The sequence below is a fragment of the Moschus berezovskii genome, chromosome 14 (genome assembly GCF_049115385.1).
Source record: "Moschus berezovskii isolate FMDL1 chromosome 14, NW_MosBer_1.0, whole genome shotgun sequence".
Lineage (NCBI taxonomy): Eukaryota > Metazoa > Chordata > Mammalia > Artiodactyla > Moschidae > Moschus > Moschus berezovskii.
In genome coordinates this window covers 82,506,537-82,525,417 of record NC_142473.1, presented here as the reverse complement: position 1 = coordinate 82,525,417, position 18,881 = coordinate 82,506,537, and the positions used below count along the sequence as shown (strand labels likewise).

At 37.4% G+C, this 18,881-nt stretch overlaps 2 protein-coding genes and 1 pseudogene across 3 annotated transcripts; all 3 read right to left on the bottom strand.

Annotated features, from left to right (window-relative positions):
• Positions 1–330: 330 nt before the first annotated feature.
• LOC148775678 (olfactory receptor 4A47-like) lies at positions 331–1,261 on the bottom strand (annotated as a pseudogene).
• Positions 1,262–10,516: 9,255 nt separating this feature from the next.
• On the bottom strand, positions 10,517–11,446 carry LOC129554141 (olfactory receptor 4A47-like). Its single transcript, XM_055422767.2, has one exon. The coding sequence runs from the start codon at positions 11,444–11,446 to the stop codon at positions 10,517–10,519; it is 930 nt and encodes a 309-aa protein (XP_055278742.2).
• Positions 11,447–17,272: 5,826 nt separating this feature from the next.
• Positions 17,273–18,881, bottom strand: LOC148775677 (olfactory receptor 4A47-like). 2 transcript variants are annotated; one of them, XM_088843520.1, is made up of 2 exons: positions 17,982–18,881; positions 17,273–17,314 (listed from the first exon to the last, which is right to left on the bottom strand). In XM_088843520.1, exons 1-2 carry the CDS (start codon positions 18,867–18,869, stop codon positions 17,273–17,275), a joined length of 930 nt encoding a protein of 309 aa, XP_088699646.1. In that variant the 5' UTR covers positions 18,870–18,881. The 2 variants fall into 2 exon arrangements, with proteins under 2 accessions (XP_088699646.1, XP_088699645.1); XM_088843519.1 differs by having other exon boundaries at positions 17,273–17,318; positions 17,986–18,869.

Genomic DNA, 18,881 nt, shown 5'->3' with positions numbered 1-18,881 from the left:
CCCTCCCACCTCCCTCCCCATCCCATATTTCTTACAAACAAAAACATATTAAATTAAAAATTGTGTGTATAATTTTCTCACTATAAGTTTCATCACCATATATTATTAATTATCACTATATAAGCATACCTTTCTAGGTACAGTGATAAGCAAGGAGTTATAGACCTTCCATTATAGTAGGGGGGAAATTGTTATTAATAGCACAGTTCTATAATTGCATTATTTTAAAATAATTAATATATATTCATTGGAGAAAGTGAATCCAGAATCAAATTTTAAAATGACTTCAGCATTCTAGGGAAAAGGACCCTGATGTCAAATGTCTCGCACTTATTTAATATGAGATAAAAGTGTTTCTTCTCCAGATCTTCTTCATAGCATTAGTTAACTCAGAATTTCTTAGACTGTAGATTAATGGGTTCAACATGGGAGTTATGACTGTATAGAACACACTCACAGATTTGTCAATTGGAAAAGTCTTAGCCGGTCTTACATTTATGAAAATGCAGGGAACAAAGAAGCAGACAACCACAGTGATGTGGGAACCACAGGTCTGGAGGGCTTTCCGCCTCCCTTCCTGACTCAGGTTCTTCAGAGAGTGCAGGATGACTCCATAGGAGACGAGTAAGAGCAGAAAACCAAGAGTGCACATCAGTCCTCCATTGGCCACAACTGAGAGACCAATGAGATAGGTGTCAGTACAGACAAGTTTCAGTAAAGGGAACATGTCACATATAAAGTGATCAATGACATTGGGGCCACAGAATGGGAGCCGATAAACAGTGCTAAGTTGAATAATTGAGTGCAGAAAACCTCCAACCCAGGACAGCACCAGCAACACAACACACACCCTCTGACTCATGATCACCAAATAATGCAGGGGCTTACAGATGGCCACATAGCGGTCATAGGCCATCACCAGCAGAAGTACAATCTCGGATCCACCAAAAAAGTGCTCTGTAAATAGCTGGGTCATGCAAGATTTAAAGGATACAACTTTTTCCCCGAAGAACAAGTCTGAAATCAATCTAGGTGTAATACAAGAAGAGTAAGTTACATCCATAAATGATAAGCTAGCCAGAAAAAAGTACATCGGTGAGTCCAGGGTCTTACTGACAGCTATAGTCACAGCAATGAGCAGGTTTCCTACCACAGTCAAGACGTAGAAGAAGAAGAACAAAACAAAAAGGACTTTCTGCTCCTTTGGATTCTGTGTGAGGCCCAGGAGGATGAAATAAGTGGCATTGTTCCTTGTTTCCATCTAGTCTAAGTTCTATGTTCACTTGTTAGAAGCAGTGTACCTACAAAACAAGGGGAAAACTTTTAAATGAATTAAATTTTCATCTTCTGTTATATATTCAATTAAAGAATGTGTGTGGAGAGTCTCTTCATGCCCAATGTGTCATTGATATTGTATCTCCACGTTGAATCAGGTAGAGTTACTTGCCCTCATATTATAATACAGGACCAGGGATCAGATAATTCCAGACCCATATAATAAGTTATAAGGAAATCCAAAGACGGTGAGTCATAGTGCAGTTATATATCAATCGTAATTGAATCAGAGAAGACTTTCCAGAGGAATTAATGCTTTAGCTGAATTTTTAAGGGAAACAAAAAGAAAGGCCTGGAAGGGAAATCAGTGACGTCACAAAACTGTAAAAGTGAGGTTCATGGTAATTTACATAATCAAAGTGAGTAGATCAAATCACGGAAAGGTTTCTGTCCTGGATTGTCCCAGACCTCACTGATACTTCTGAGGTCTTTAAGTGGATATTTCCCAGCTCCTGACCAATAAACACTGCAACAGTCTAATTGTGTGCCTCCACACCTCATGTTTCACTTAATTTTCAAATACGTATATGCAGCACTTCTAAATGTGGACAAGCAACTGAATGGCAATTTACTATTTACAAACCTAACTTTTTTATTTTCCACAATGTGTAGCACTTCCTGTACAAAATTTAAAGTGTTGCCTTTTATCTTGCTAAATGATATAATTTTCATGTTATTGTTCAGACAAAAAATTTCTGTGCTCTGCACTAATTTTTTACTCTCATAAAAATTAAATAAATCCTATTGACTCTACTTCCAAAATATATCACAAATTGGAATATTCCCGTCTTTTTCTGTTATGCTTTTTTTTTTTAAGTTCTTCGTAGTCCACTGTGATAGCCTCCTGCCTAGTCTCTCCTTGTTTATTCTGCCTCCAAAAACTGGTTCTCCTGAAGCAGCCCAAATTGTCCTTTTCAGTCTTATTCTGATTATATCACTCTGCTGCTCAAAAGGCTTACGATATATTCCAATCATGCAGTCATAGTTTAATGTATCACATTTAATATTTATAGTAACATATACTATAATCCCTGTTTCATAACTAAAAAATACTAAGGTTCAGAACATCTATTTTATTTTCCCAAAGTCACGCCTTTAAGTGCTATACCTAGAATTGAATCTAAGTTTGATTTCTTTCAAAGTAAGTTAATTTCTTTCATAATAAAGAATGTCACTCAAATGTTAACCTGTTTCCCAGTATTTTCCATTAGTCTTACCTTGCAGAGGTTTGTTCACAATCTGAAGAATGAGTTTTAACACAATTTAAGTCCTATAATTCTTTCATCCAGTGTGACAGTAGAGGGCAAAAGGGTGCCTTATTATTTGAGGATATAAATATGTACAGTCATTTGACTGTCCATTTTCTAAATGGATTCTTCTCATTATTCAAAGGGTCATTCTTATATGAGGTGTAGATTATTTGAAAGGAATTCCTTGGTGTACACAGAAAAAAAACAAAGCTTAATCACATTAGAAAATTTATCAAAATGGCCAACAAATTCTATATAAACATAGGAAGATAGCATCTAGTCATTTCCCAGGGAAATTTTTCACAAGTAACCTCTTTCCTAATAACATTAAAAAGAAAAATAACACCTGATTGTTTAACCCTTCTCACTCTGTCACGTTGACATGGCCAGACTATTTCAAATTGAAATTTTGAAAAACATTTCTATGATTTTTTTGAAGTCTAAGAAAGGACCTCCTGAAAAATTGATGTCAGTTACTAAGTGGATAGCATTTTCTTCCTATTAAGAATGAAGGTCATGGAATAGTTCATCCCTTCCAGTTGCAATTATTATTGAATCTTAGAGTTGGAATGTGTCCAAGACTGATTCTTGCTTAATTAATTCAGTGGGATCTTCCCCAAAGTTCTTAAAGAACATCTGTATGTAAAGATATTAACAAGCCAAATCACATAGTTCAGGTCAGAAAAAAATAGTACTTTAGAATCTCTATAAGACTGCTGCCAATCAAGAAAAAAATATCAACGCTGTCATTTTGCTCCAGTGAACTTGTCATGTATTTTCCCACCTGAAATAGCAAGATTTTCTTTCCTTTGATTAAATTTTCAGCTTAATCACCATAAAATTTGGTTAGAAATATGAAAATTATATCAAGAGACACAATTCAGTATATTAAAATTATAGATATAATAGCTAACAGTTTAAACAATTAGCTATTTTTTTAGCAAGTAGAGCACCTCTGTTATGCCAACAACTTTGCTATGAACAATTAACAAAACCGGGGCAAAATCATGTAAAAGTTTTTTCTTGTGCTCCTTTATTATTTTCTCAGAATAGTCAGACAATAAAGAAGGAGACATTCCGTAGTTGTAGTTGTACTCATGGCTTGTAATATAAGAAACAAGCCCTGTGACAGAAATAAGAGGAAGTTCTACTGTGGATAATGTAATCAGAGAAGTTCTTTCTTAAAACGTGATGTTTAAACTCACATTAAAAAGATAGGATGTGACTACCATTAGAAGTACAGCTACAGAAAGTAAAACTAAGCAAAAATTAATAAATAAAATTATCTCACTTCAGAGAACAGGAACTGCACTTAGATAAAAGCTGAGCAACATGGAAACTTCCATCACCATCTGTAAAATAGATAGCCAATGGGAATTTGCTGTCTGGCTCAGGAAACTCAAACAGGGGCTCTGTATCAACCTAGAGGGGTGGGGTGGGGCGGGAGATGGGAGGGAGGTTCAAGAGCGAGGGGATGTATGTGCACCTGTGGCTGATTCATGCTGAGGTTTGACAGAAAACAGCAAAGCTCTGTAAAGCAATTATCCTTCAATAAAACATAATTTTTTAAAAAGAAAAGGACTGTGAAAGTGTGCCCACTTGTCTTCTTTCAGGTTTTAATGTGGAAGTTTCAAAGCTTTAGTGTTGAGGATGATGTGAGCAGAGGATCAGTCACATGTGCACTTTATTAAGTCCAGGTACATTCCTTCTATTTTAAGCTTTCTGAGAGTTTTTTGTGAAATGTTGTTGAATTTTTATATGGTCATGAACAAACCAAGCAGAAATTAAGAAAATAGTTCCACTTACAAGAGCACCAAAAAGAAGAAAATAGTTAAGAGAAAACTTAACGAGTGAGACAAAAGCATTTTAAACTGAACATCACAAAACTTTACTCAGAGATATTATAGAACACACACATATATGAGAAAACATTTATGAACTAGAATATTTAATGGTGTTAAGATATTGATATTGCTTCAAGTGATCTACAGATTCAGTACACACCCTATCCAAACTACAAAAATGTTTTTTGCAGAAGTAAAAATATTCATGATAAAATTCATATGGAATATCAAGGACTTTAAAATTGCCAAAACAGTTTTGAAAAGGAAGAAAGAAGCTTTTGATTTTAATTAGGTCCCATCTGTTTATTTTTGCTTTTATTTCCAATATTCTGGGAGGTGGGTCTTGGAGGATCCTGCTGTGATTTATGTCGGAGAGTGTTTTGCCTACGTTCTCCTCTAGGAGTTTTATAGTTTCTGGTCTTACATTTAGCTCTCTAATCCATTTTGAGTTTATTTTGGTGTATGGTGTTAGGAAGTGTTCTAGTTTCATTCTTTTACAAGTGGCTGACCAGTTTTCCCAGCACCACTTGTTCAAGAGACTGTCTTTTCTCCATTTTATATTCTTGCCTCCTTTGTCAAAGATAAGGTGTCCATAGGTGCGTGGGTTTATCTCTGGGCTTTCTATTTTGTTCCATTGATCTATATTTCTGTCTTTATGCCAGTACCATACTGTCTTGATGACTGTGGCTTTGTAGTAGAGCCTGAAGTCTGGCAGGTTAATTCCCCCAGTTCCATTTTTCTTCTTCAAGATTGTTTTGGCTATTCGAGGTTTTTTGTATTTCCATACAAATTGTGAGATTATTTGTTCTAGTTCTGTGAAAAATATCGTTGGTAGCTTGATAGGGATTGCATTGAATGTATAAATTACTTTGGTTAGTATATTCATTTTTACAATATTTATTCTTCCAATCCACGAACATGGTATATTTCTCCATCTATTAGTGTCCTCTTTGATTACTTTCACTAGTGTTTTATAGTTTTCTATGTACAAGTTTTTTGTTTCCTTAGGTAGATATATTCCTAAGTATTAAATTCTTTTCGTTGCAACAGTGAATGGAATAGTTTCCTTAATTTCTTTTTCTATTTTCTCATTATTATTGTATAGGAATGCAAGGGATTTCTGTGTGTTGATTTTATATCCTGTAACTTGACTGTATTCATTGATTAGCTCTAGTAGTTTTCTGGTAGTCTTTAGGATTTTCTGTGTAGAGGATCATGTCATCAGCGAACAGTAAAAGTTTTACTTCTTCTTTTCCAATTTGCATTCCTTTTATGTCTTTTTCTGCTCTGATTGCTGTGGCCAAAACTTCCAGAACTATGGTGAATAGTAGTGGTGAGAGTGGGCACCCTTGTCTTGTTCCTGACTTTCGGGGAAATACTTTCAGTTTTTCACCATTGAGGATAATGTTTGCTGTGGGTTTGTCATATATAGCTTTTATTATGTTGAGATATGTCCCTTCTATTCCCACTTTCTGGAGGGTTTTTATCATAAATGGATGTTGAATTTTGTTGAAGGCTTTCTCTGCATCTATTGAGATAATCATATGATTTTTATTTTTCAGTTTCTTAATGTGGTGTATTACGTTGATTGATTTGTGGATATTGAGGAATCCTTGCATTCCTGGGATAAAGCCCACTTGGTCATGATGTATGATCTTCTTAATGTGTTGTTGGATTCTGATTGCTAGAATTTTGTTAAGGAATTTTGCATCTATGTTCATCAATGATATTGGCCTGTAGTTTTCTTTTTGTGTGGGATCTTCTGCACAGCAAAGGAAACTATAAGCAAGGTGAAAAGGCAGCCTTCAGAATGGGAGAAAATAATAGCAAATGAAACAACTGACAAAGAATTAATCTCCAAAATATACAAGCAGCTCCTGCAGCTCAATTCCAGAAAAATAAACGACCCAATCAAAAAAATGGGCCAAAGAACTAAACAGACATTTCTCCAAAGAAAACATACAGATGGCTAACAAACACATGAAAAAATGTTCAACATCCCTCATAATCAGAGAAATGTAAATCAAAACCACAATGAGATACCATTTCACACCAGTCAGAATGGCTGCTATGCAAAAGTCTACATGCAATAAATGCTGGAGAGGGTGTGCAGAAAAGGGAACCCTCTTACACTGTTGGTGGGAAAGCAAACTAGTACAGCCACTATGGAGAACAGTGTGGAGATTCCTCAAAAAACTGGAAATAGAACTGCCATATGATCCAGCAACCACACTCCTGGGCGTACACACCAAGGAAACCAGAATTGAAAGAGAAACATGTACTCCAATGTTCATCGCAGTACTGTTTATAATAGCCAGGACATGGAAGCAACCTAGATGTTCGTCAGCAGACAAATGGATAAGAAAGCTTTGGTACATATACACAATGGAGTATTCAGTTCAGTTCAGTTCAGTCTCTCAGTCGTGTCCGACTCTTTGCGACCCCATGAATCACAGCACGCCAGGCCTCCCTGTCCACCACCAACTCCCAGAGTTCACTCAAACTCATGTCCATCGAGTCGGTGATGCCATCCAGCCATCTCATTCTCTGTCGTCCCTGTCTCCTCCCACCCCCAATCCCTCCTAGCATCAGACTCTTTTCCAGTGAGTCAACTCGTCGCATATTACTCAGCCATTAAAATGAATGCATTTGAATCAGTTCTAATGAGGTGGATGAAACTGGAGCCTATTATACAGAGTGAAGTAAGCCAGAAAGAAAAACACCAATACAGTATACTACTAATGCATATATATGGAATTTAGAAAGATGGAAATGATAACCCTGTATACGAGACAGCAAAAGAGACACAGGTGTATAGAACAGTCTTTGGGACTCTGTGGAGAGGGCAAGGGTGGGATGATTTGGGAGAATGACATTGAAACATGTATATTATCATATGTGAAATGAATTACCAGTCCAGGTTTGATGCATGTTATAGGATGCTCGGGGCTGGTGCACGAGGATGACCCAGAGGGAGGATAAGGGGAGGAGGGAGGTGGGAGGGAGGTTCAGGAAGGGGAACTCATGTACACCCGGGGCGATTCATGTCAGTGTATGGCAAAACCAACCAATATAATATTGCAAAATAATTAGCTTCCAATAAAAAATAAATACATAAATTTGTATAACCAAAAAAAAACATAAAATATAGAGAAACCACTAAAATTTCAATTCCTATTTAATTCCTATAGCAAAATAAATTCAAGATTAATCAAAAGTTTTAATATAAGATATAAAAATGCTTTAAAAGATAAACACTGGAAAAGAATTGAAGACAATTTAACACAAGTGGAATGGGAAAATGTATCTTTCTAAGCAAGATACACAAATGAAAAAAATTGAATATAAAATGTAAAAAAAAAATTTACATGCAAAAATCATTCTACATAGTTTAAAAAGTTAAAAACTTGTAACCAGGAAATGGAGAAGGAAATGGCAACCCACTCCAGTATTCTTGCCTGGAAAATCCCATGGACGGAGAAGCCTGGTGGGCTACAGTCCATAGGGTAGCAAAAGAGTCGGACACAACTTATCAACTAAACAACAACAAGAAATCTAATTTTTAAACTTAATTTGATGGCATATATTGTGTGTATTTTTATTCATCCCTTTTGAACTAACATTATATCATGCACTTTTTCTCATGTCTTCAAATTTTCTTTGAAAACACGATTTTTGATAGCTGCATGACAACCCATCTTATGAACAGATTGTATTCACTTACTTGTCAAATATTTTTGGTTGTTTAGGTTTTTGCTTTTCACTACAGTGAGTGGTACCATAGTCCACAGTGTTCTTATTCTATTTGTTTAGCAGCTGGTGGCTCAGATGGTAAAGAATGCACCTGCAATGCAGGAGACCTTGGTTCAGTCCCTGGGGTGGGAAGATCCCCTGGAGAAGGGTACGGATACCCACCTCAATATTCTGGCCTGGAGAATTCCATGGACAGAGGAGCATGGCAGGTTGTAGTCCTTGGGGTCACAACAAGTAGGACACAGCTGAGACACTTTCACACAACCAGAAAATATAAACTACTCATGCAGTGGTAAAAGTAATCTTTTCTTAGTATATAAATATCTCATAAAAATCAGTATGGAAAAGATTGACTATTGAATTAAATAGGTAAAATTTGAATGAATATATATATACATTTATATTTATATACGTATAAACTCACAGAAAATAAATACAAATCAAATAAATATGTGGAAAGATGATCGAATTCAATTATATCAAAAGGGTTGTGGTTAAAGAATAAGAGTGACTTTAATCAGATATCATAAATGTTTATTAGGTACTAGTGACTGAGATGTGGACAAAAGAATTCTCATAGAGTGGACAGGACTGTAACAACTGAACCTCAAGTATGGTAATTTGGCAATAGCTATCAATATCAACATTTAAATGCATGTATTATCTGACCATTCATTCAAATATCATAGGAACAATGCTATCCCTATAAAATTATATTTGCATATACATAAAACATATATTAATTAGAATATTAATTGCCATAGAAAAGCTTAGCAACCACATTAATAGAAATGTACATATTAATTTTACTATAAATTTATAAGAACTGTGCACCATAAGAAAAATTATATATATATATATATAACTGGGCTTCCCAGTTGGCCCAGTGGTAAAGAATCTGCCTGCCAGTACAGGAGACGCAGAAGACACGAGCTCGATCCTGGGTCAGGAAGATCTCCTGGAGTATGAAATGGCAACCCACTCCAGTATTCTTGCCTGGGAAATTCCACGGACAGAGGGGACTGGCAGGCTATAGTCCATGGGATCTCAAAGAGTCGTAAACTGCAAGTGACTAATCATGCATGTACAAAATACACGGACTTGTATGGAAACATCTTCAAGATGTTGAATAGTAAAAGCAAGTGTTGCATAAATAGAAAGAAGCAAATATATGTATGTTAATTACACTTGCATTTGTAAAGATTATTACCAGATGAAAAGAAACAAATTCAGGTCCAACAGTTAGAGCTGGAAGATGCTGAGGAAAAAATAGGAAATTCATGTGACACTGCATACCGTATTGTTTGGTTCCATTTATGCTCTTTATTGATATCTGTTTTACTCCAAATCTTCTTGTAAATAGGAAAGTATTAAGTTAAAGATTTTGTGCGTAATGCCACAGAAGTGTAGTTTAAAAAAGGCAATATATATATAAATAACTATTTTAAATTTTATAAATAAAATAGTTCATCTAAATGATAAGAATCTAAATAAAAATCATCCTGTCCTGAAAAAGAGTTGTTATTATTGTTCAATCGCTAAATCCACCTCTTTGCTACTCCATGAACTGCAATATCTTTTTTGCTCTTTTTTTCATGAAAAAGAGTAAAAAATATAAATCCATAAATTGGTTGGGTTTCCCAGGTGGCTCTAGTGGTAAAGAACTCAGCAGCCAATGCAGGAGATATAAGAGATGCCAGTTCAATCCCTGGGTCAGGAAGATCGCATGGAGGAGGGCATGGCAACCCACTCCAGTATTCTTGCCTGGAGAATCCCATGGACAGAGGAGCCTGGTGAGCTACAGTCCCTAGGGTCACACAGATTCAGACATGACTGAGGCGACTGAACATACATAAATTAGTTAAAAATCAGTGCAATAATTTTCTCATGAATTCATTATACATTATTTTTTTAATATATAGGCTTTATACCATTCTGGGTACAGTTATAAACAAGTAATTATAGACCTTACATTCTAGTAAGGAGGAAAACTGTTATTAATAGCACAGATGTAAAATTGCAATCTTTAATTATGATTATCATAAACTTGTTCAAGATAAAGAAATCAGAATCAAATTGTAAAATGGCTTCCCTGGTGGCTAATATTGTAAAGAATCTGCCTGCAATGGGGAAGACCTGGGTTCAATCGCTGGGTTGAGATCACATGCACCAGTATCCTTGTCTGGAGAATCCCCATGGACAGAGGAGCCTGGCAGGCTACAGTCCACGCAGTTGCAAACAGCTGGACATGACTGAGTGACTAAGCACAGAATGACTTCCACATTCAAAGGAAATGTCCCCTGATGTCAAATCCTTTCATAGTAACTAATGCACTTAGTTAAAATGAGATATGATGTTCCTTCTCCAGAGCTTCTTCATAGCATTAGTTAACTCAGAGTTTCTTAGACTGTAGATTAATGGGTTCAGCATGGGACTTATAACTGTATAAAACACGCTCAAAGATTTGTCAATGGGGAAGGTCTTAGCAGGTCTCACATTTACAAATATAGAGGGAACAAAGAAGCAGACAACCACAGTGATGTGGGAACCACAGGTCTGGAGGGCTTTCCGCCTCCCTTCCTGACTCAGGTTCTTCAGAGAGTTGAGGATGACTCCATAGGAGACGAGTAAGAGCAGAAACACAATAGTGCAGATCAGTCCTCCATTGGCCAACACTAAGATGCCAATGACATAGGTGTCAGTACAGACGAGTTTCAGTAAAGGGAACATGTCACATATAAAGTGATCAATGACATTGGGGCCACAGAATGGGAGCCGATAAACAGTGCTAAGTTGAATAATTGAGTGCAGAAAACCTCCAACCCAGGACAGCACCAGCAACACAACACACACCCTCTGCCTCATGATCACCAAATAATGCAGGGGCTTACAGATGGCCACATAGCGGTCATAGGCCATCACCAGCAGAAGGATGATCTCTGATCCACCAAAAAAGTGCTCTGTAAACAACTGGGTCATGCAAGATTCAAATGATATGATTTTTTCCCCTAAGAACAAGTCTGAAATCATTCTAGGGGTAATACAAGAAGAGTAAGTGACATCCATAAATGATAAGCTAGCAAGAAAAAAGTACATCGGTGAGTCCAGGGTCTTACTGACAGCTACAGTCACAATAATGACCAGGTTGCCCATCAGGGTCAAAATGTAGAAGAACAGGAACATAGCAGAAAGTACACTCTGCTCCTTTGGATTCTGTGTGAGGCCCAGGAGGACAAAGTAAGTTACGTTGCTCCTTGGTTCCATCCAGTCTGGACAGAAGCTGAGTTCAGGTATTAGAAGCAGTTGGTCTAAAAGACAATGAAAAAAAAAAAAACACACTTAAGCTGGAGGGGGCGGGACACTTAAAGGGGAAAACACTTAAATGTACAATTGTTTATTTACACATTCACTTGAAGAATGCATATAAAACCTCTATTTGTGTCTAATATGTCATGGACATTTTGATTACAAGTGGAGTAAGGCATCGTTTCTTTCCCTCAGTGATATGGTGCATAACAAGGGATCAGGCAATCCCATACCCAAGTTATATATGCCATTAATATTTGACTTCCCTGGTGCTCAGATGGTAAAGAATCTGCTCGCAGTGCAGGAGACCTAGGTTTGATCCCAGGATTGTTAACATCCACTGGAGGAGGAAATGGCAACGCACTCCATTATCTTGCCTGGAAAATTCCATGGAGAGAGGAGCCTGGCAAATTATAGTCCAAGCAGTCACAGAGACTCAGACATGACTGAGCAACTTTTTTTTTTTAATGAACATCACACAGTGTTTAGTACCATAGGTGCCTCAGATGGTAAAAGTGTCTGCCTACAATGAGGGAGACCTGGGTTTGACCCCTGGGTCGGGAAGATCCGCTGGAGAAGGAAATAGTAACACACTCCACTACTCTTGCCTGGAAAACCCCATGGACGGAGGAGCCTTGTAGGCTACAGTCCAGGGGGTCACAAAGAGTCGGACACGACTGAAACTTCACTTTCACTTTCCTTCACTTTAGGAGTATATCAAACTATAATCAAAGAAGGCTTCCTGGAGGAAGCAATGCTTTGGTTGAGTTTTTAAAAAAATTGAAAACATAAAATAGATGGGAGAGAATTCTATGAAAAAGTGAAACATTTAAAGAGTCAGAAAGCATAATAAATGAGACCCACTTAAGGTAATTTACAGTGTAGGTAGATCAAACTGTGAACAGAAGGTCCTTGTACTGAATTGTCTCAAACCCCACTGACACTTCTTAGGTCTTTAGGTGGATATATCCCTTTTCCTGACCAGTAAATCCTGCAACAGACTAATTTTGAGTCAACCCCTGTTTCTCCCCTAATTTCCAAACATGTGTATGCAATAAGGCTGCATATTGTCACCTTGGTTATTTAACTTATATGCAGAGTACATCATGAGAAACACCAGACTGGATGAAGCACAAGCTGGAATCAAGATTGCTGGGAGAAATGTCAATGACCTCAGATATGCAGATGACACCACCCTTAAAGCAGAAAGTGAAGAAGAATTATAGAGCTTCCTGATGAAAATGAAAGAGTAGACTGAAAAAGTTGGCTTAAAACTCAACATTCAGAAAACTTAGATCATGGCATCTGGTCCCATAACTTCATGGCAAATAGATGGGTAAACAGTGGAAACAATGACAAACTTTATTTGGGGGGCTCCAAAATCACTGTAGATGGTGACTGCTGCCATGAAATTAAAAGACATTTGTTCTTTGGAAGAAAAGTTGTGACCAACCTAGATAGCATATTAAAAAGTAGAGACATAAATTTGCCAACAAACTGATTCGTCTAGTCAAAGGTATGGTTTTTCCTCTAGTCATGTATGGATGTGAGAGTTGGACTATAAATAAAGGTGAGCACTGAAGAATTGATGCTTTTGAACTGTGGTGTTGGAGAAGACTCTTGAGAGTTCCTTGGACAGCATGGAGATCCAACCAGTCCATCCTAAAGGAAATCAGTCCTGAATATTCACTGGAAAGACTGATGCTGAAGCTGAAACTCCAATACTTTGGCACCCTGATGTGAAGAACTGACTCATTGGAAAAGACCCTGATGCTGGGAAAGACTGAATGTGGGAGGAGAAGGGGATGACAGAGGATGAGATGGTTGGTTGGTATCACCAACTGAATGGACATCAGTTTGAATAAACTCCGGGATTTGGTGATGGACAGGGAGGCCTGGCATGTTGCAGTCCATGGGATCACAGTGTGGGACATGACTGAGCGACTGAACTGCTATGCAACATCTCTAATTTTGGCATAGTTTAATGGCAATGTAGTACTTATAAAGCTAACTTTTAAAACTTCTACTATAAATATAAGCATTCCTTAATCAAAATTTAAACAGGCGCTCCCTATTTATTAAATCCTATTATTTTCCAAGTTATTGTTCAGCCAAAAATTCAATGCTCTTCACTCATTGATACTCTCATAAAAATTTAATAATTCCTATTTATTCTATTTTCAAAATATATCACAAGTTTGATCATACCCTACTTGTTAATTTCTTCCTGGTCTACTGCAGTAGCCTCCTGCCAAATCTCTCCATGTTTATTCTGGCCTTCAAAAACTGATTCTCCTGAAGCAGCCCAAATTGTCCTTTTAAATTTTATTCTGATGACATCATCCTGCTCCTGAAAAGTCTTAACCGTATATTCCATTCACGGACTCATAGTTTAATGTATCACATTTAATGTTTAGAGTAATAAGAACTGGAATTTCCATTTTATAATGGAAGAAACTAATTCTCAGAATATCTCATTCATTTTCCACAAATCACATATTTTTTAAGGGTTACATCTAGAACTGAATCTGTTTGATTGATTTCAAAGTAATATAATTTCTTTTACAATAAAGAACATCCCACACTTGTGAATCTGGTTCCCATGATTTACCATTAGTCTTACCTTTAGAGGCTTCTTCAGAATCTGAACGATGCCTTTAAGTTACTAGTAAACACTAAGAATTATTTTTCATCGAGTTGGACAACAGAGGGCAAAAGTTGCCTTATTATTTGAGCATAAATTTGATTTCATTCGGCTGTCTGTCCATTTTCTTCATGGAGTCTCATGATTATTCAAGTCATTTTTATGTGCAGTGTAGATTATTTGAAAGGACTTCCAGGGTGCATACAGAAAAACAAAAGTGTATCAGATTAGAAACTTATCAAAATGACCAAGAAATCCTATGTATACATAGAAGGTATCAAGTAGCCATTTCCCAGGAAAATTTTTCACAAGTACTTCTTTCCACCAACTTGAAAAAGAAAAGTAGCATTTGGCTGTTTCATCCTTCTAATTCTGTCATGCTAGCATGGCCAGATCAGTTGACCTAAGATTTTGAAAGATGTTCCTGTGATTTTTTTTAAGTCATACTTTAAGAAAAGGCCTCAGGAAAAAATTGATGCCAGTTACTAAGTGGATAGCATCTACTTACCCTTAGGGGTGAAGATCATGGGATATTTCATCCCTTCCAGCTGCAATTATCATTGAGTCTTGGAACTGGCATATGTCCAAGACTGACTCCTATTTAATTAATTCACTGGGATTTTCCCCAAAGTTTTTAAAGATCATCTATATGCAAAGATTTTAATAGGACAAGTCACATAATTCATGTCAGAAATGTCCAACATGGGAAAAAAACTTCATGAGAATGAGAACTTCATGAGAAAAAGAATCATCATTAATCACCCAGATTAATATAAAAACCCAGTCATTTTACTCCAGTGAACAGATATGTTATGCACTACCCCATCTGCCACAGCACGATTGTCTATCCTTTTATTTAAGATGAAATTTAATCACCTTAAATTTTGGTTAGATATATGAAAGTTACATCAGAAAACACAGTTAAATGCCTTAAATAAAATATTTAGTACCTAATTTTAAAATCTGGAAGAAGCACAAGCTGGAATCAAGATTGCTGGGAGAAATATCAATAATCTCAGATATGCAGATGACACTACCCTTACGGCAGGAAGTGAAGAGGAACTCAAAAGCCTCTTGTTGAAAGTGAAAGAAGAGAGTGAAAAGGTTGACTTGAAGCTCAACATTCAGAAAACAAAGATCATGGCATCTGGTCCCATCACTTCATGGGAAATAGATGGAAAAACAGTGGAAACAGTGTCAGACTTTATTTTGGGGGCTCCAAAATCACTGTGGATGCTGATTGCAGCCATGAAATTAAAAGACGCTTACTCCTTGGAAGGAAAGTTATGACCAACCTAGATAACATATTAAAAAGCAGAGACATTACTTTGCCAACAAAAGTCCATCTAGTCAAGGCTATGGTTTTTCCCGTGGTCATGTTTGGATGTGAGAGTTGGACTGTGAAGAAAGTTGATCACTGAAGAATTGATGCTTTTGAACTGTGGTGTTGGAGAAGACTCTTGAGAGTCCCTTGTACCGCCAGGAGATCCAACCAGTCCATTCTAAGGAAGATCAATGCTGGGTGTTCATTGGAAGGACTGATGCTAAAGCTGAAGCTGCAATATATTGGCCACCTCATGCGACGAGTTGACTCACTGGAAAAGACTCTGATGCTGGGAAAGGTTGGGGGTGGGAAGAGAAGGGGACGACGGAGAGTGAGATGGCTGGATGGCATCACCGACTCTGTGGACATGAGTTTGAGTGAACTCCGGGATTTGGTGATGGACAGGGAGGCCTGGCGTGCTGTGATTCATGGGGTCGCGGAGAGTGGGACACGACTGAGTGACTGAACTGAACTGAACTGAACTGAATTTTAAAATCAGTGATTATCTGGTTTGTTAAGATCTTTTTTGTACAGATCTTATGCGCATTCTTGCCACATTTTCTTAATATCTTCTGCTTCTGTTAGGTCCATAACATTTCTGTCCTTTATTGTGCCCATGTTTCAAGAAATATTCCCTTGGTGTTTCTAATTTTTTTGAGGAGATCTCTAGTCACTCTCATATTATTATTTTCCTTTATTTCTTCACATTGATCACTTAGGAAGGCTTTCTTATACAAAAATATTTTTTCAAGACATTGCATAGTAAAAGCAAGGATTATATATAAAGAAAGTAACAAATATCCATATGTTAAACACATTTGCATTTGCAAAGATTATTGCTAAATCAAAATTAAGAAACAAAATTAGAGTTTACATTTATGAAGACTAGAAAATTCTGACAGAAAAATAAGAAATTTGAAAATTTATTTGAGACCTAATCCTATATTGTTTGGGCTTCCCTGATAGCTCAGTTGGCAAAGAATCCACCTGCAATGCAGGAGACCCCGGTTCAATTCCTGGGTCAGGCAGATCCACTGGAGAAGGGATAGGCTACCCACTCCAGTATTCTTGGGCTACCCTTGTGTCTCAGCTGGTAAAGAATCTGCCTGCAGTGCAGGAGACCTGGGTTCATTTCCTGGGTAGGGAAAACCCGCTAGAGAAGGGAAAGGCTACCCACTCCAGTATTCTGGCCTGGAGAATTCCATGGATTATACAGTCCATGGTGTTGCAGAATCGGTCATGACTGAGTAAATTTCACTTTCTTTCAATCTTATATTGTTTGGTTTTCATATATGCTGTTAATTAATCCCTATTTTACTTCAAATTTTCTTGTAAGCAGCAAAATATTTCAGTTAAAAATTTTGGGCATAATGTGATGGAAATATAGCAAAGAAGACAATCTATATAAAATTACAATTTTTAAGTTATATAAATAAGCAAGTTCACTTAAATGATAAGAATCTAAAGAGAAATTCCTCTGTGTCTGAACAAGAGTAAAAAAGATAAAACCATAAATGATCAAAAATCAGTGTAACTATACAATAGTAACCTTACAAGTTAATTATATATTATTAACATCTTGCTGCATAGGCATTAAATCTTGCTAGCTACAGTGATAAATAGGTATTTATAGGCTTTATACGCTAATAGAGAGGAAAACTGTTTTAATAGCACAGTTGTATAATTATCTTTAATTATAATTATAGTAAAGTTTTTGCAAAAATAGAGAAATCAGCATCAAATTTTAAAATGACTTCTGCATTGTAAGGTAATGGACCCTGATGTCGAAAGACTCGCTTCATGGTGGATGATGTACTTATTTAATATGAGATACGATGTTTCTTCTCCAGAGCTTCTTCATCAGTTCAGTTCAGTTCAGTCCCTCAGTTGTGTCTGACTCTTTGCGACCCCATGAATCACAGCACGCCAGGCCTCCCTGTCCATCACCAACTCCCAGAATTCACCCAAACAAATGTCCATCAAGTCGGTGATGCCATCCAGCCATCTCATTCTCTGTCGTCCCCTTCTCCTCCTGCCCCCAATCCTTCCCAGCATCAGAGTCTTTTCCAGTGAGTCAACTCTTTGAATGAGATGGCCAAAGTATTGGAGCTTCAGCTTTAGCATCAGTCCTTCCAATGAACACCCAGGATTAATCTCTTTTAGAAGGGACTGGTTGGATCTCCTTACAGTCCAAGGGACTCTCAAGAGTCTTCTCCAGCACCAAAGTTCAAAAGCATAAATTCTTCAGCAATCAGCTTTCTTCACAGTCCAACTCTCACATCCATACATGACCATGGGAAAAACCATAGCCTTGACTAGACAGACCTTTGTTGGCAAAGTAATACCTCTGCTTTTTAATATGCTATCTAGGTTGCTCATAACTTTCCTTCCAAGGAGTAAGCGTCTTTTAATTTCATGGCTGCAATCAGCATCCACAGTGATTTTGGAGCCCAAAAAAATAAAGTCTGACACTGTTTCCCACCTATTTCCCATGAAGTAATGGGACCAGATGCCATGATCTTTGTTATAGCATTAGTCAAATCAGAATTTCTTAGACTATAGATTAATGGGTTCAGAATGGGGGTTATGACTGTATAGAACACACTCAATAATTTGTCAATGGGGAAGGTCTTAGCAGGTCTCGCATTTACAAATATAGAGGGAACAAAGAAGCAGACAACCACAGTGATGTGGGAACCACAGGTCTGGAGGGCTTTCCGCCTCCCTTCCTGACTCAGGTTCTTCAGAGAGTGCAGGATGACTCCATAGGAGACAAGCAAGAGCAGAAACACAATAGTGCAGATCAGTCCTCCATTGGCCACAACTGAGAGACCAATGAGATAGGTGTCAGTAGAGACAAGTTTCAGTAAAGGGAACATGTCACATATAAAGTGATCAATGACATTGGGGCCACAGAATGGGAGCCCATAAACAGTGCTAACTTGAATAATTGAGTGCAGAAAACCTCCAACCCAGGACACCACCAGCAGCACAACCCACACCTTCTGCCTCATGATCACCAAATAATGCAAGGGCTTACAGATGGCCACATAGCAGTCATAGGCCATCACCAGCAGAAGGAAGACCCCTGATCCAGCAAAAATGTGCTCTGTAAACAGCTGGGTCATGCAAGATTCAAAGGTTATGATTTTTTCCCCAAAGAACAAGTATGAAATCAACCTGGGGGTAATAGAAGAGGAATAAGTGATATCCACAGATGATAAGCTAGTAAGAAAAAAGTACATCGGTGAGTTCAGGATCTTACTGACAGCTATAGTCACAATAATAACCAGATTTCCCACCACAGTCAAAATATAGAAGAGCAAGAACATAACAGGAAGGACTTTCTGCTCCTTTGGATTCTGTGTGAAGTCTAGGAGGACAAAGTAAGTTACATTGTTCCTTGGTTCCATTTCATCTGTACA